Here is a 15,605-nt window from a genome sequence, read left to right as displayed (position 1 = left end):
CCGGCACTTGGCCTTGTTGAACCTCATACAGTTGGCCTCAGCCCATCGATCCAGCCTGTCCAGGTCCCTCTGCAGGGCCTTCCTACTCTTCAGCACTGGAAGAACATTACTGTTGTTACTGCTGTTACTGTTGTCTAATATTTCACCATAATACAGAGATATCCTATTTTCAAAGGCTGATAATGGCTTCTCTGCAAGGAACAACTAAGTAGATTTTAACCTGTGACCTTGAAAATGGATAACTTAAGGAGGGTGTGACGGAAGTCTGCAAAACCAATAGCGGCATAGGGAAGGTCAGTAGTCATTGACTGTTTGTTCTGTCCTCTAATACAAGAACTAGGATGTATCAAAGGAAACTAACTGGATCCAGGTTCAAAAAAGAGAAAGAGGTGATTCTTCACACCATAGGTAGAAGATGTGTGGAGCTTGTTGCCAAGCACTGTTGAAGTCTACATCAGTGAGTGAAAGGCTGGACAAGTATATGAAAGAGAAATCCACTGACAGCTACTAAATACAGAGATACCTAGCTCAGAAACTCGCTTGAGCTGAAAATACTTGAAGGATGGAAGAGTATTCTGGGAAAGTATCGTATGTACTTACCCTGCATCCCCTTATGGCACAGGTGGGGATAGCCTGTTGGCTAGAGGGTCTGACTGCTAATGGCAAAGTGTTAAAAAATGGTATGTAGAGAACCTTAAAAACTTAACAACCTTAAAAAGCGCACAGAAATCTTGAAGCTTACAGGAGTACTTTGCATCTTCGGGGTTCAGAAGGAAAGTTGTCTCATTCGTAAGAATTTTATCAATTCATAAGAATGTTACCAATTCCTGCTCCTGATTAGGATGAGGAAACTGCAGTAACAGCTTTTCTAGCAGTATTTTAGCTGAAACTAAAGCTGGCAAATAATTCAGAAAACTAAGGTGTTGGACAACCTTTTCTGAACCTCCTAAGAGCGATTTGTCCAACTCAGCATAGTCAGAAACAGAGAGACTGGGATATTTAGGTCGATTGTTTTGTTTAATAGTACATAACTTACTCAGGCAATCTCAGTACTGGATGAATAAGTGGCACTGTAACATTATATTGTTGAATGTCTGCAGTCAGTGTAAAACACACAAGGATGCTACGCACACTGCACAACAGTCAGAAACACAGTTCCTTTCTAAAAAGATTTGAGATCAAACTTTCTGATACTGCAAGTGGATCGGTGCAAGCAGAACCATAGTGCCCACAAAGGGGGAAGAGCCCGAGTGAAAAACCTGGTAACGGGGTGGGTGCCTCCGGTGTGCAGGATCAAGACTTTCTTTTGGACTCTGTGGAAGAAGATCAAGGTGCAAAAGAGCTACGGGGATAACACACACTTTATTCTGAAGATTGAGCTAAATTAATTATTCTTGTTATTGAAAGCGACAACTTACTGAACAAGAATGATTAGTGTAGCTTTGTCCAGATGACAGTTTTAGGAGTCCTTTGTCTCGAAGTGATAGTGGTGCCTGGATGAGGAGGCTTGTATGCATAGTGGGGTGAGCAAAAGCTTGGATTTCCGAGAGGCTTTGTAAGCAGCCATAAGGTGAAGGGAAAGGCCCTTGCGTGGATAAATAACTGATCAGAAAATGAGAAACAGAAAGCAGGAGAGAATGATCAGGTCCATAAAAACGTTTGCTAAACGCTCAGAAGACAGAAAGTAAATCAAACATGAGGCGGTACTGGGAAAGGAGTAAAGGAGATAGTCGGGACCTTTGCTGTGCCTCTGGATGAATCTGTGGCTGACCTGTCTTTTGAAGACTGTGCAGGTTTGGTTCCCTCATCTCCAAAAGATGTAGATGGGAACTGGAAATAATTCAGAGATGGACCTCTGGTCTAACCCAGCAGAGACATTGCTCTGTTCCTATGTCAGCGTGTGGCTTTCCGACTGACGCTGCATCGTGAGAAGCAGATCGAGATGGGTGAGCTTGACATGCAGAAGAAGGAAGGATCAGTGGCTCAGCAGACACAGCTTCAGAGCTGAGGCTCTGACACGTACTGCTTCTGACTTCTTCAGTGAGTCATCTGTAATTGTGCTCCGTGTACGAGGACTTAGTCACAGCCTTATTTGCTGAAAACAATATTTTTAGCACTTTTTCTTCAAAATAACTGTGATATTTTTATGTTTTTGAAGTGAGTTCAGGGCTATGACACGTTTTTTTTTTTCAAAGAGAATGAATGTATATTTTGCACAGGAGGATTAATGATGTTCCAGCTACTGTATCATACATCTTCCTATAATAAGAACCACTGGAAATTCTTCTCAGTTCTGTGCAGGTGCAATGAGCTGGGCTTCAGTGAATTTTTTTGATTGCAAGTGAAGTGGCAGAGGCAGAATTTTCTATCATTAATTATAGTAAGGAAGATACAGTCTGTCATTTTAAAGTTTTTATCTAATAGACTAGTTAAACTTCCTATAACTCTTACATACTTTTCTTCTTTTTGTTCTACCTATGTCACACTGCTTTTTATTTGGCACTACTATTTAAAATCTCTCATCATATGTTGGTAGATGAGAGAAAATTTTAAAGCTGAAATGTGCGTTGATGTAATTATGCTATCTGCTCCCACTATTGTGTTTGTCTTTACGGTAAGGTTCTTTTCAATACATTTATTTTTATGCATGTCTTAATTTGAATATTGCAGGGTACTTTCATTGCTTGGGCACTGCATGTGCGAAGGACATGCACAAGAATCTCCAGTTAATCTCTAATTATCTTGCAGATACACAGGAGGTTATCCCCTGAATGGCTATTTAAGTCCACTCCAGAGGTTAAGATACATCTTGAGTTAAATGCAAGAAAGGCTTTGGTTGCATACACATAATTTAGGTGGAATTGAGAGGCCTCATTTAAAAGATGTATTCAAGCAAGGGATCAAACTCAATTAACAGCAGTAACAATGCAATTGCTGCAGAATAAAGAGGAAATTCCCAAGGCCTTTGATGAATTTCTGATTGTAGAGAACACCACCTTTGGTAGGAGGGACATGATGCCGTGTTCCCTGGCCATGCTGGTTTATTATCTGATAGCGATGTATGCTCTGTCAAGTGTGGTGAACTGTTTCATGTGACACTTCAGTGTTAAATGTAGTTGCTGAAGCAGTACCTGCAGCCCTGGTGGTACTCAATTATGCCTCTCGCATAACTGAAATACTCCAGACTCTCACAGGATACAATTTTAAGGACATTATTTTCTTTAGGTCTTATGTCTTTTATAAGTTTAATATTCTTGGGCCCAGTTCTGATTTTCTCTTTTACCTACTTCTGAAGTCAAACATGGAAAAGAATTGTATGGTGATCCCAAGTCCAGTCTGGGGTCACTGAAAATCTGGTGGCAATAGCAGTTGTTTTTGAGAATGGCTTAATTTCCCGGCACCTCCGTTGATTATCCAGTGGCTCCCATCATCTCGAAATGTATTAGTAGTCCGGCTCTGTCCTTTTTCCATTTGCCACTTTCCCAAGTCATAACAAAAAAAAAAAAATCTTCGAATACAAGATAGAGGTTTACTTACTTATTATGGTTCTTATAGATTGTTCTGTAGGGTAAAAAAAATGCATGAAACTATTTTTCTCACAGGCTGATGATAGGCTCATGCACACTTTGGTACCGCTTTGACGTACCTTTTTGAAGGCTAGTGCCAGAAAATTACCTGGTTCAGTAAATGGCACTCTATCCTTTGATTTGGCACTTAGGCCAACAATAAAGCACCAAAGGAGTACAATTATTGGATCCGTCACAGAAACTTCACCGTATTTGGATAGTGTGGTGGTACCTGGTGTCCTGGAGAGCGCGCAGGGCAGCCCTTTGGTTTTGTCCGGATGGCTCTGCCCTCCAAGCGGGACCTTTTCCAGCCGCCGTGCCAGCTTTGCGCCTCCCCACGGCCGTTTTATTTCGTGTTTATTTCGTATTTTATTTATTTCGTATAACCCACGGCCGTTTCTAACGACCCGTGAGCCCCGGGGGCTGCGCAGCGGAGGGGCGGGCGGGCAGCGGGGCTCCCCCGCAGCCCTCCACCCGGGGACGCGGGCAGGGGGCGCGGCGCCGCTGCCGGCGGCGGCGGCGGCGGCGGCAGGGCGGTGCGGGGCGGCGCGGGCCGGCGGCGGCGGCGGCGGCGGCGGCGGCGGTGGCGGGGCGGCGCGGGGCGGCGCGGGGCGCTGGCGGCGGCGGCGGCGGGGCGGTGCGGGCGGGCGGCGCCCTCCCCGCGGGGCAGGGCGGCGGGCGGGGCCTGGCGCGGCGGGCGGCGGCGTTAAGGGCCGGGGAGGCCGCACTTGTTGCGGGCTGCCGGCTGGGCGGCTGGGCGTGCCCCGGCGCTAGCGCGGAGAGGGGGGCGCCGGTGGGACCGGCCACCGCCGCCGCCGCCGCCGCCACCACCACCACCACCACCACCATCATCATTATCATCATCATCATCATCATCATCATCGCCGCCGCCATGGGGCGGTACTCGGGGAAGACGTGCCGCCTCATCTTCATGCTGGTGCTCACCGTCGGCTTCTTCGTGGCCGAGCTGGTGTCGGGCTACCTGGGCAATTCCATCGCGCTGGTGTCCGACTCCTTCAACATGCTCTCGGACCTCATCTCCCTCTGCGTGGGCCTCTCCACGGGGCGCATCGCCCGACGCAGCCGCCGGGGCCCCCGCGCCACCTATGGCTACAGCCGCGCCGAGGCGGTGGGGGCCCTCAGCAACGCCGTCTTCCTCACCGCCCTGTGCTTCACCATCTTCGTGGAGGCCATCCTCCGCCTCGCCCGGCCCGAGCCCATTGACGACGCCCAGCTGGTGCTCATCGTCGGCACCCTCGGCCTTGCCGTCAACCTCGTGGGGCTCCTCGTCTTCCAGGATTGGGGCGCTTGCTGCCGTCGCCGCCGCCCGCCCGCCCTGCCACCTGCTGCCACCACGCTGCGGGCTGTGCCCGGCAGCGCCCCGACGGGGGAGGCGGATGAAGCAGGTGCCTTTCGGCTGCATCCTCGCCGCCTCGCCTCGCTGTACAGCCTTCCCCTCGTGTCCCCCACCCCTCCCCACCCCTCGCACCCTTCCCCATCCCTCCTCGTCCCCTCTCTCCCTCCTGTTTGTCCTCGGGACCCACCGAGCTGCCAGACCTATCCTCTGGGCCCTTTAGAAGCCCCAAACCCACTCGTGGGCCCTGGGGAATTTCACTGAGCTCACTCAGACACCCACCGCCTCTTTCACCTTGTACTTTACACCGGGCTGCTGGGCGGCCCCTCAGGATGGGGGAGGGAGGCCTCGCTGTGTGGAAAATGTTTTGGCTTGGGTTTTTTTTTTTTCTTTTTGTCATCTTTGAAATAAGTTGGTTTTGAGAAGGATGATGTTTTTTCTGTTTGTAGAACTTATACACAACACAGCGTTTCTTCTTTGAATGCAGGTGATTCACCAAATGACCAAAAAAGCCCTGAAGAGGGGCTTGAGAAGAAAAAAGAGAGAAAGTCTGAAGCCTTGAACATCAGAGGTACAGCACGGGAGTATACTGCTAATACGATATTAACTTTAAACACTTTCTAGTTTCCATTCTAGATTTTTTTTTTTCCCAAATGTCAGTAAGAAATGGAGCAAAAGCCCAGGACTCTTCTATGTATATGGACTCAGTTATCTTTAGCAGAAAGATTTTGGTTGTATGAAGTAGCATAGATAATAACAAAATAGTGTATGCTGATTTGGCTCCAAGTGTGTTTACATTTTGATCTTAATTCTTTAGAATAGTGCAGCTGAACTTTTTGGAAAGGAGACAAAGCCTCTTGCACGAAGCTCAAGTCACTAGAGGCCTTATAGGAAGGTAAAGCAGGTATCTATGAGGTGCTTCTTTGAGTGTCACTGCTGTAGTAGTTGAGCAGTTTTCAACTTTAAAATGCTTTTGGGCAGGAAACAGAATTTCTTTAAATCCTGAGGTTAACAGTGTTTTGTAGTCAGCACGAGGAAAAAGGTGCTGAAACTGGTCCTTCAGCACAGTGTTTTTCCAGGTCCTTGAACTGTGAACCTGTCCCTGAGAGAGTCTGTGAGAGTATCAACCCTTCTTACGTTGTGATTCGGCAGGCCTCTGGGTATCTGCGGAGTGGAACTGTATAGCTACTTCTAGGAATAAATTAACCAAATGTCTTTCTCCCTCTCTGTATAGGTGTTTATATGCATACACGTTTACATACCTATTCTGAGCAGAGCCAAAAGCAAGTATCTGAGTATATTGAACATTGAGTTTGTCCCTTAACATATTTATGTTAAGGTTTTCATTACCTTAGGGTAAAGGGCTGTCAGAAGGCTGAAACAGGATGGTAGTTTCAGGCTTCTTACGGTCACCTATTAGCATCAGATATTCTTCCAAAGTCTTGTAAGTTGGTGTCACATGAATTCAGCTTAAAGAGGTCGACATAGTAGTCGGGCACCTGGGGTTCTTTTTGGTGTGTGTCTGGCTACCACCTGTCTTTCAAAAGTGTTTTCAGAGTTACAGAAATGTGTCTGCAAGGGAAGACACTTTGGAAATCAAACCATGTGCTAGAGCCACACCACTTTCCTGAATGTCTAAAAATTGGTGTTACTGGATATTATGGAATTATAGTGGTAAGATTATTGGAGCAGGAAAAGCAAACCGTCACTTTCAGGCATGGAGGAGAGAAGGATAAGAAACCGATGAGTATATTTTAGAGAGGGCCTTACTGGCCTGAACGACAGTGCTTAGGGATAATGATGCTGGAAACTTTCAAAAATGTCTGAAGGATAAGGAGTTTTATATCGCTTATTTTAAGATACCTGTCATCTCTGATTTTTAAAAAGAGACTCTTTCTCTAAGTGCTACTTTAACTTTAGTATGTCATTTTTGCAAAATCTATTTTTATTGTCCTTACAAATATTCCTTGCTTCTTTAGCCAGTGTTACAGATATGTGTCTTTAAAATTCTGATGCAAAATCTATGTTTTTTCTTTGCTGCTGTAAGTTAGTTACATAGCTATACTTACTTCATAATCACTTGGCAAAAAATTCTGTACATTATGGAATCAGAGCCTGCCTGAAAAACATGGCTGGACAAAATGGATTGGCAGGGGAGTTGGTTCCTTGATTTTTAAAAGTGGAACAGGAATCCAGACATTCTGCCTGACTGGGTTAATTATTGTAGTGTAAAATTATTCCTTTTACTTCTTGAGCATATGCAGAGTAGTTCAGACTTTCCAACACAAGCACTTGGAAACTATTCATTACCTATGGTCTTACCATACTGACTTTATTTACTAAAAATTCATTTCTGATTCTATTTTATAACCATAGCTTTTGGGGGTCTATGAGGAAATGGGTTCATTTCTGTCTAGGCCCTCATTATGTGGTGCGTAACCAAGATGTACATATTAACAATGTTAATAATGTAAAATAAACATTTTCCAAATTCCATATTCTCAATTCATAATTTGTCATAATTCTGGCATACTTACTTTTTTCTCTTAATTCAAAAGAAGACTTTCTGAAACATTTTCCTGTTCTTTTTAAGCCGTACTCTCTAGTTAGTTGCCTTGGCAATTGCATCCTGCCTGTCCCTCTTGTTCATGCAATAGCCGATAGCCCGTGCTGAATCGAGATTATTTGTGAATGAAAAGAAAACACTGCAACACTGTTAGGAGGAGTGAAGCCCTGTGGGAGTCTGCCAAATGGGGCAGAACACGCCTGACTCCAGCAGAAAGAGCTGCGCTCGCTGGAAGTTTGTCCTTTCTTATCTGACCCAAGTGATTTAGAAGAACTCCAGTGGTTATTGCCTTCATTTCTCACAGAGAAGATCAACGTTCATGCAAAGAGCTGGCAAGAAATAGCAGCACAGGCACGGCTCTAGGTCTAATCTGGTGTCCAGCATCACCAAAGAGTCAAAACTCTTCGCTGTGTTGCTAATGAGTTTCAGAGGGAGCTTTTTACAGCTTCTCCAGGACAGAGGAAGTGATTAAATTGGAGTGAAGCTCTTGAAAGTGCTTGTCATAGGGATATTAAAAGGAGATGGTCCATTTGGCAAAGAAATTAACTTAATATATTTAGAGATGTTATGAACTAGGCATGGGTTGGAATGAAATCTGAGTCTGAACAGTAAAGACTGACAAAACTGGCGTGCATTTGAGCGATGATAGGAAGAAGGAAGATTATGTAAAGTAGTGAAAAAAAAGGATGAAAAAAGGAGTTCTTAGATTATTGTAACTTTATAGCAAGAAGACTACTTCAGTCATTGTAGTTGAAAGGGCAGCTAAAGATGTGTTATTACAAGAGCCTGTTTTGTGTCTTTACCGTTTGTGCAAAAACATATTTATAGAAGTAAAAAGTGGTACCCAGCGTTCCTCTCAATTTAGAGTAATCCAGGCACATAGTAAACCGTGGTGTTCCTGTGACTAATTCTCAAAGCAGATTCTGATTTTTTGGGGGGGTCTGAGGGCTAGTATTGTTGGTGGGACAAGGTTTAATATGACTAGTAATCAAGCTTGGTCCAAAAACTGGAGTTTGAGGCCATTTGGAGCCATAGGAATGGGCTTAGGTTTCACTTAGGTAATTTTTCAGATTTCAACAGTGTCATAGGAGCTGATGGAGGAGAATAACTGTTACTGGGAGTAGTCTGTGGCTCTCTTAGCTTCCAGGGTAGAACAGATAGATTTAGTCATCAATTTTTAGTTGAGAATTGAGATTTAATGTGCCAGGACCTCTTAATAATCTGCAGGCATTTAAGCAAACACATTTGACGTTGCCATGGCATTGCAGTTGGACCGCAGTTGCTAGCATACCCTACATGTTTAATAATGCATCCCACTTAAGCAGCTGTGGTTCAGAGTCAGTATTTCCCTTGCTGTTTTGTTCTGAAAGCTGTTATTGAAAACTTTGGTTATGATGTTAGTGCTTGGAATACTGCGTTTTCCATGTCGAATAGGACAGACTTGAAAAGTGCAGCTTTACTCTTCTCCCCCCCTCCAAAAAAAACCCCCACTAAAGGAAATTGTGCCATTTGTTTCAGGTGTTCTCTTGCATGTTATGGGAGATGCACTTGGATCTGTGGTCGTGGTAGTTGCTGCTACAATCTTCCATGTACTTCCTCTGGGGAATGCTCCATGTAATTGGCAGTGCTACGTCGATCCAAGCCTGACAATAATTATGGTGTTCATCATCTTGTCTTCTGCATTCCCGCTTATCAAGGAGACCTCAATTATTTTGTTGCAGATGGTTCCCAAAGGTGTTAATATGCAACTACTGAGTAAGTCAAATTTGTTGTTGAAGTGCTATTAATTTTAATGATATATTTCAATGCATATGTTATTTCTGGAATGACATGTTTGGATTATTTACTCATAATAGCTCTAAATTCTCAAGAACCGTGAGAAACAGTCACATGCCTGTGTCCTAGCAACATGACTCAAATCTCTCTGGATTAGTTAAAGCATGCATTTTGAGAATGTGGTACTCCAACAATACATCAAAAATACCAGGTCTTGAGCTGTTAATGCTTTGTGTGGAGTGTTTGTGAAAGAAACAACACCGAATTACAGTATTTCCCAGCCTTGCAGCGGCTTCTTCCAAAAGGCTTCCAAAAGAGCTTAGAAATTTCCATTAATGTTGGTTAATTTTGTAGCTCTCTGGCGTTGTTCACGCTGGCTGATTGTGGGATAGCACGGGTTATTTCTGGAATTCCACCATGCTCAGGGCTAAAGAAACCAGAAGATGTGGGGCCTTGGCCAAGGAAGGGGTGCTCTAACGTTGCTTTTATGAATGGCTGGTAAATTGCCATTAGGGAGCCTGAGGGACAGGGTGAGCCCAAAAGGAAGGGTGGCCTGCTCGTGTGGTCATCTGGAGGCTGAACCGAAGGCAGCTGGGAGTAGACGTATTTTACGAAGTACAGCTCTTTTAAAAAGATAGTTTGGAGACTGCTGCTTTTGGATAGGGCTCTTAATGGGAAAGTTAGTAATTAGCCAGTATGCCAAAGCCTCTAATATCTTTCTCTTATGTCTTCCAGCTGACAGACTAGCTCGTGTACCAGGGGTTAGCAGCCTTCATGAGGTGCATGTTTGGGAGCTTGCAGGTGGGAAGAATATTGCTACTCTTCATATCAAGTGCCAAACCCCTACTGATTACCAAGATGCTGCTTATAAAATACGGAAGGTTTTCCACGAAGCGGGGATCCATTCTGTGACCATCCAGCCCGAGTACATTGACTGCAAGACCTCCCAGCTACTCTGCAGCTCACCCTGCATCTCAAAAGCCTGTGACTCTCACCTGTGCTGCAGTCAGCGGGAGCCCCCCCTGGCTAAAACTAATGGCTATACTGAGAAAAACGATAGTTGCCTTTCTGCACTGCCTAAAGACAATGGTTCAAGTAAAAATGATATTGAAATCTCTATCGAGTACCCACTGGCAGAGGATAGCATTAAAAATGTGAAAAACTGCGGCGTCTCTGATGGCAAATCGCAGTTGAGCAGTACACGACTTTAGGCAATTCCCTCTACTCTGCGTAATGTTTTCGTAGAACAAACGTATCCTGGCTGGCGAGGAGGTCATTGGCGGTTGTAGCTGAAGTTGGCGTGGCAAAAAGATTTCTGTGCTTTAGCTGTAAACCAAAACACACCTAAAAGCCCCTTGTATCTGAAATAAGGATTAATATTTCCACGAAGGGTGATGCATTCATCTAAGATTTTTCTGATACAGCCTAACCCGGTTCCTTACCAAACTACGTGTGAATTTCTCTTGTTAGGGTGGACGGGGTGTATTGCTGTCTGCACTGATGCTTGCAGTTAATGGCCAGTGGCACTGGGAATGAAACTCTGGCCTTTCCTGCTGAAGTGAGCTGTTTCCTGAAAGCCTGGTGGCCAGTTCATGATTGTACTGGGCTGAAGTACTGTATATTTATAAAGGACTTCAGTAGAGATGCTTTACTGATCCTTAAAACCCGTTTGTGCATAGACAGTTCATGTTTAACAGTAACGCTTGTGCTTCGCGCCAGTGGGGTTTGTGAATGAAATTAAGCGTGTCTAAGGCGGAGGGGAAGCACTCAGGAATTTTGATTTGCATTGTTTTCTTGATTGACTCCTGTGTTTAGGGACAGAGCAGAAGCTGGTCTTGCTTCTCCACTGGTAATACTGGAGTCTTAGCCTGATCACAGATAATTATGCTAAAGACTTCTTGTCATGAAAGCAAAGAAATACTTACTAATGTTGTCTGTACTGGTTCTAGTAAATGGAAATGCAGGCAGTTACCCAGTTAACTTTTATTTTGTTCATTTTTGTGATTGTACAACTCAGTCTTTTTTTTTTTTTTTCCCCTTCTGACAACAGAAATTATAATAGCCATGGTCTTAATTCATCATTTTGCAGGATGATTGCAGTATCTTTAACACTGAGTGTCTGTCATTATTCATGCTGAATAAATAAGCTAATGTGTTTATTATGAATAGTTAAAATTCCGCAGTTCTATTTTTAAGACACAATTTAATATTGTATTAATTAAGAAAGTCCCTTTAAAGTTTTATATGCAGTGTTACCGCTTAGAGGAAGCTTTAAAAACACTTACAGGGAATTTCTCCTTGTTTAGTCTTGATTATTTCTTGCTGATCTATTTTAAAGGTCTAATCTCTCCCCTCTGCCCTGCCCTTCCTCCCCCTGCCCAAAGGTGTATTTCAAAGTGTATTTAGTGAAGCAGTTCCTTTATCTTTTTGCTGCTTGCCTTTTTTTAAGGCATGCAAGCGTGCTCTAAGGAAAACAAGATGACGTGCCCTGTCACCAGTGCTGGATTTAGGTCAGGTCTGTTCTCCAGGTGTCTTGGAGAGAAGACCCACTACCTAATCTACACTGAGTGTAGTGCTTAGCCTCACTGGCTATACAGACCAGATCCAGAAGCTTTCAAATGCATTTTGCTGTCAAAAGCAGCCTTTCAATGGTCTGTGTGGCCTGGGCAGGCTATTTTATTCATTTATTTATGGGGACGCCTCTATAAAATTGTGGTGTCTTTACCTCAGTGACACCTTAACAGAAAGGGAAAATTGATTTCCTGCCTGGGCTAGGAAAATATCAGGACCTCCTTGTAAGGCTGGCTAGAAAGCAGCCAACTCCTTATTAATAAGGACAATTACATTAAGTCAAGGAATATTAAAACACACAGCAGGCTATTTTGCTGCTTGGAAAATGCTATTTACTGAAGCAGTGATTGCAGTCTAAATAGCACATTTCTAGATTTGTAGTCTCCCCTTTTGAAGAGATTCTTGGGTGAATTAATATATTTTATAGCCTTCCATTGTAGGTTTGTATTATATAAATTAAGCTATGTGTTAGTGTAATTAAAAGCTTGATCCTCCAGTCTGTCTGATTCTGTTGGCAGCAGCAGAGGTGAAAGCAGCAGGATCTTGCTTGGCAGCTATTGCACGAATTAATGTAAATCAGGAAACATTTTAAGAATTGCTGTGTCTTTTAAAAGCATGTGGCATAAAGTAAGACAGCCCTTTCTTCTGTTCTTTTTGTCCTTATTTTAATCTATGATGATGTTTAAATGTCAGGGTTTAGATGTAAATAACAAATGTATTTATAGGTTTTTTGAGAACTGGAGTAGAAAGCTCCCAAAATAATAACAAAGTCTATGGGAGAACTTGCTTCCCAGATATCCTCTAAAACATGCACCCTTTCATAATTATGCATTTGTGTCTTGAATCAGGTAATCTTTTTATACATACATTTTATTAAATGGTTGAAAGATGGAATGGCAGTATTGTTTACTCTGGAATTAGAGAAAACTAGTATGTGTAACGTTGAGGCGTTTGACAAAATAGTCCATCTTTTTCTTTATCCTTCCAGTATTTGTTAAAACTGTGATTATCTATTTTTTAAGTTTTTGAAAGTGTTGTAACCTGAAAATACAATGAAGTAACATTCTTAAACGTTTTCTTGTCTGGTTGAATGTACTGTAATTGTTGCCTGTGAATAAATAGGAAAATACCAGGGATTGTAGAAATCTTCAGGTCTAGAAAACAAGCAGATTTAAAATTTGCTTTATTACTTAAGCAAGCAAAACCAACAGAGCTATTTCATTTATGAGGTGAACCTTGTTTTTTCTGTGTAGGGACTTTCAGGGTATCCAGCTAAGGTTTCTGACCCAGTATCCTTGTTTTCCTTTGAGTCCCGGAAGAAAATATTTTTCTTCTCTGTGTTAAGCGTGTCACAGCTAGGCTCTACTGGGTGGCCCCTCTCTACTTCTGCAGACGACTTCATTCCAATCAGTGTGTATTTTGTATTGGCTTATCTCCCTTCAGTTCTTGGCATATATCTTCTAATTCTCTTGAAGTAAGCTTACCTCATTTTGAAATACAGTATATTTCAGTATTTGCCCTTATCTATGTGCACTTGTTCTAAATTCAGTTTTGTAGCGTATTGCACTGTTGAAAAATCTCTTTTCTGGCCTCTTTAGCTTACTTGCTTTCCCCCCCCTCCAATTCAGTAATGTAAAATTTCTGACGATTGCAGGTTGATTGTGCTACCCTGTCCTCTTCAGTCGCTCCCTTCTGATTGCACCATTACGGCATTCCGTTTCTCTTGCAGTGGTTGCCCCTGGCTGCCCATCACTGTCTGTAGCAAAGGAAATCTGCTTAAAACACAGGTGATTTTCAACCGGATGTCCAGCTTGTGTGGCCCTCTGATCCGTAACCAGTCATACCTGTGACCTAGTTGTATGACAATGAAACATTTGCTAGCCTTGGCAGATAATTTTGGAGCAAGAGTGAAATCTGGAATAAATTAACGTAGCATTGAATGCAAAAGCAGTTTACTGGCCTTCATCAGTCGTGGGCCTTTTTCTTAAAGTCCATTCAATTTTTTTGTCACCTTTTCATATGTTATCCTTTAACCAAACTTATCAATTTGATAGTTAATTTTTTCTTCTTCTGTAACTCTCTAAATGCAGGTCTTGCCTTTTCTATGTAAAGAAAAATAACTGATGCTATTTTTAGGAGTATTGCCTTTGTTTCGCCAAATTTTCAGTCGACTTCCTTCTCCTTGTGTTCTTCGCGATACTTATTTTGACTTGTAGTGCAACTGTGTTTTTTTCCTCTTAATGTTTTTCTTATTCTTTTGTCTCTTCAATAAAAGCAGTATGGTTTTGCTAGCCTTCTGGTCATGGTGATGGACCTGTAATACAGTTTAGAAATACCTCTTTTTTTGCATTCCATTTAATTCAAATTCACTCGCTTTCTGGATTTGCTATATGATACACTTTACCATTGCAAACCACTTTTTGATCTTGTTTAGTTCTTCCTATTCTTTCCCCCCGCCTCTACCCAATTATAACACTTACTGTCCTGAATGCTCCCTTTTATTCTGAACTTTGAAGGGGATATGCTGGCATCCAGGTTTTCCCCGCAGTGCAGTTCACCACCCAAGGTCTATGGATGGCTACTCCAAGGACTATTTTATGTCATGTGAGCTGTGTCAAAGTGTTGTCTAAGCAGTCATCCTGAGATATATATATATATTTTTACGTATATTTAAATTCTTTATAAACCCTCCACCTGAACCAACTTATTAAAGAATAAAAAATATATCTTCTCTAAGCCTGAGAAGGTATAATGAAATCACTAGGGTTCACTAGTCATTAATTAATACCTTAGGAGAAAGCTTGGATTGCTAATTGGAAAGCAGATAAAAGGGACATTTCTGAAAAGATAATCCAAACACTATGAAGATTTCTATAGGTTCTACTACTTACTCTGCTGTACAGTGGAAGCACTTTCTATGTTAAATACTTTTATTTGAACAGTGATACCTTGATATGAGGATGTCACTGTATAAAGTTGTTACATTTATGGAGTTGTGTTGCTTAAAAGTTTCCTCCATTTTTTCTGTTCATTTTGTGATTTAAATAATGTGCCAAAATGTAATTTACATGATTGCTGAATCAATGAATGGAAAATCTCACTGTGGTTTTATTAACTATTAGTGAAAAATTACTTAAAGTTTTATGTACAGTTAAATTTTTTTCAAAATGAAGTTTGAATGTCTTGTAAATAAAGTGTATTTTTAAATAAACCCCTTGTTCTGAGCTTGATATATATTAGCAATGGGGAGCTTGTGTGAGTTTGGATAATTTTAAGACCTTTGTATGAGTAAAGTTTGCTCTTAACCTGTGAGCTTGTTAATGTCAGGATTAAAACTGCACACTCCAAATGTTTTTCTTCTTGTCCTATAGTGGTATTTTTCAACATTTATTAATCCAAGCATGACCTTGTCTCTTTGAAAATAAATCCCAGGATCACTTGGGCAGCATTGCTGTGATGGTTTTCGTGTACAACCAGTAACAGTTAGGTTATAACTGCAATGCTTACCATCAACTCTCCAGAGAAGTCACTAGAGCAGCCCTGCAGGTTTGTGGCTGAACTTATCTCTGCTAAAGCGTGGCCAAAGTTTAACGCCTTTAAAGGGTGGTCCCTTGCTGTGATGGGTTTATTTTCTTCTTTCTTGCTGAAATGCGTGTTGTCTGATGCAAGAAGTACATGTCTTGGTCAATAGAGATAGCAGGCTCTTGAATAACCGTGAAGCATTATTGACTACTTCTATATTAGTAAATTAAATATATCTGGGGATATTTCA

The 15,605-nt window shown here is 42.4% G+C and overlaps 1 protein-coding gene across 1 annotated transcript; it reads left to right on the top strand.

Moving 5' to 3' along the window:
• Positions 1-4,266: 4,266 nt before the first annotated feature.
• SLC30A10 (solute carrier family 30 member 10) lies at positions 4,267-13,769 on the top strand. Its single transcript, XM_075147102.1, has 4 exons — positions 4,267-4,972; positions 5,408-5,491; positions 9,005-9,241; positions 9,998-13,769. Exons 1-4 carry the CDS (start codon positions 4,459-4,461, stop codon positions 10,471-10,473), a joined length of 1,311 nt encoding a protein of 436 aa, XP_075003203.1. The 5' UTR covers positions 4,267-4,458; the 3' UTR covers positions 10,474-13,769.
• The last annotated feature ends 1,836 nt before the right edge of the window (positions 13,770-15,605 follow it).

This window comes from Calonectris borealis, chromosome 3 (assembly GCF_964195595.1).
Source record: "Calonectris borealis chromosome 3, bCalBor7.hap1.2, whole genome shotgun sequence".
Lineage (NCBI taxonomy): Eukaryota > Metazoa > Chordata > Aves > Procellariiformes > Procellariidae > Calonectris > Calonectris borealis.
This window is presented reverse-complemented; position numbering and strand designations above follow the sequence as displayed.

Bases quoted from the DNA above. Each gene is read 5' to 3' on its own strand.
- SLC30A10 (XM_075147102.1), top strand. From the start codon at position 4,459: ATGGGGCGGTACTCGGGGAAGACGTGCCGCCTCATCTTCATGCTGGTG. The intron at 5,492-9,004 runs GTACAGCACGGG...CATTTGTTTCAG, and splicing joins TGAAGCCTTGAACATCAGAG to GTGTTCTCTTGCATGTTATG. The intron at 9,242-9,997 runs GTAAGTCAAATT...TATGTCTTCCAG, and splicing joins TGTTAATATGCAACTACTGA to CTGACAGACTAGCTCGTGTA.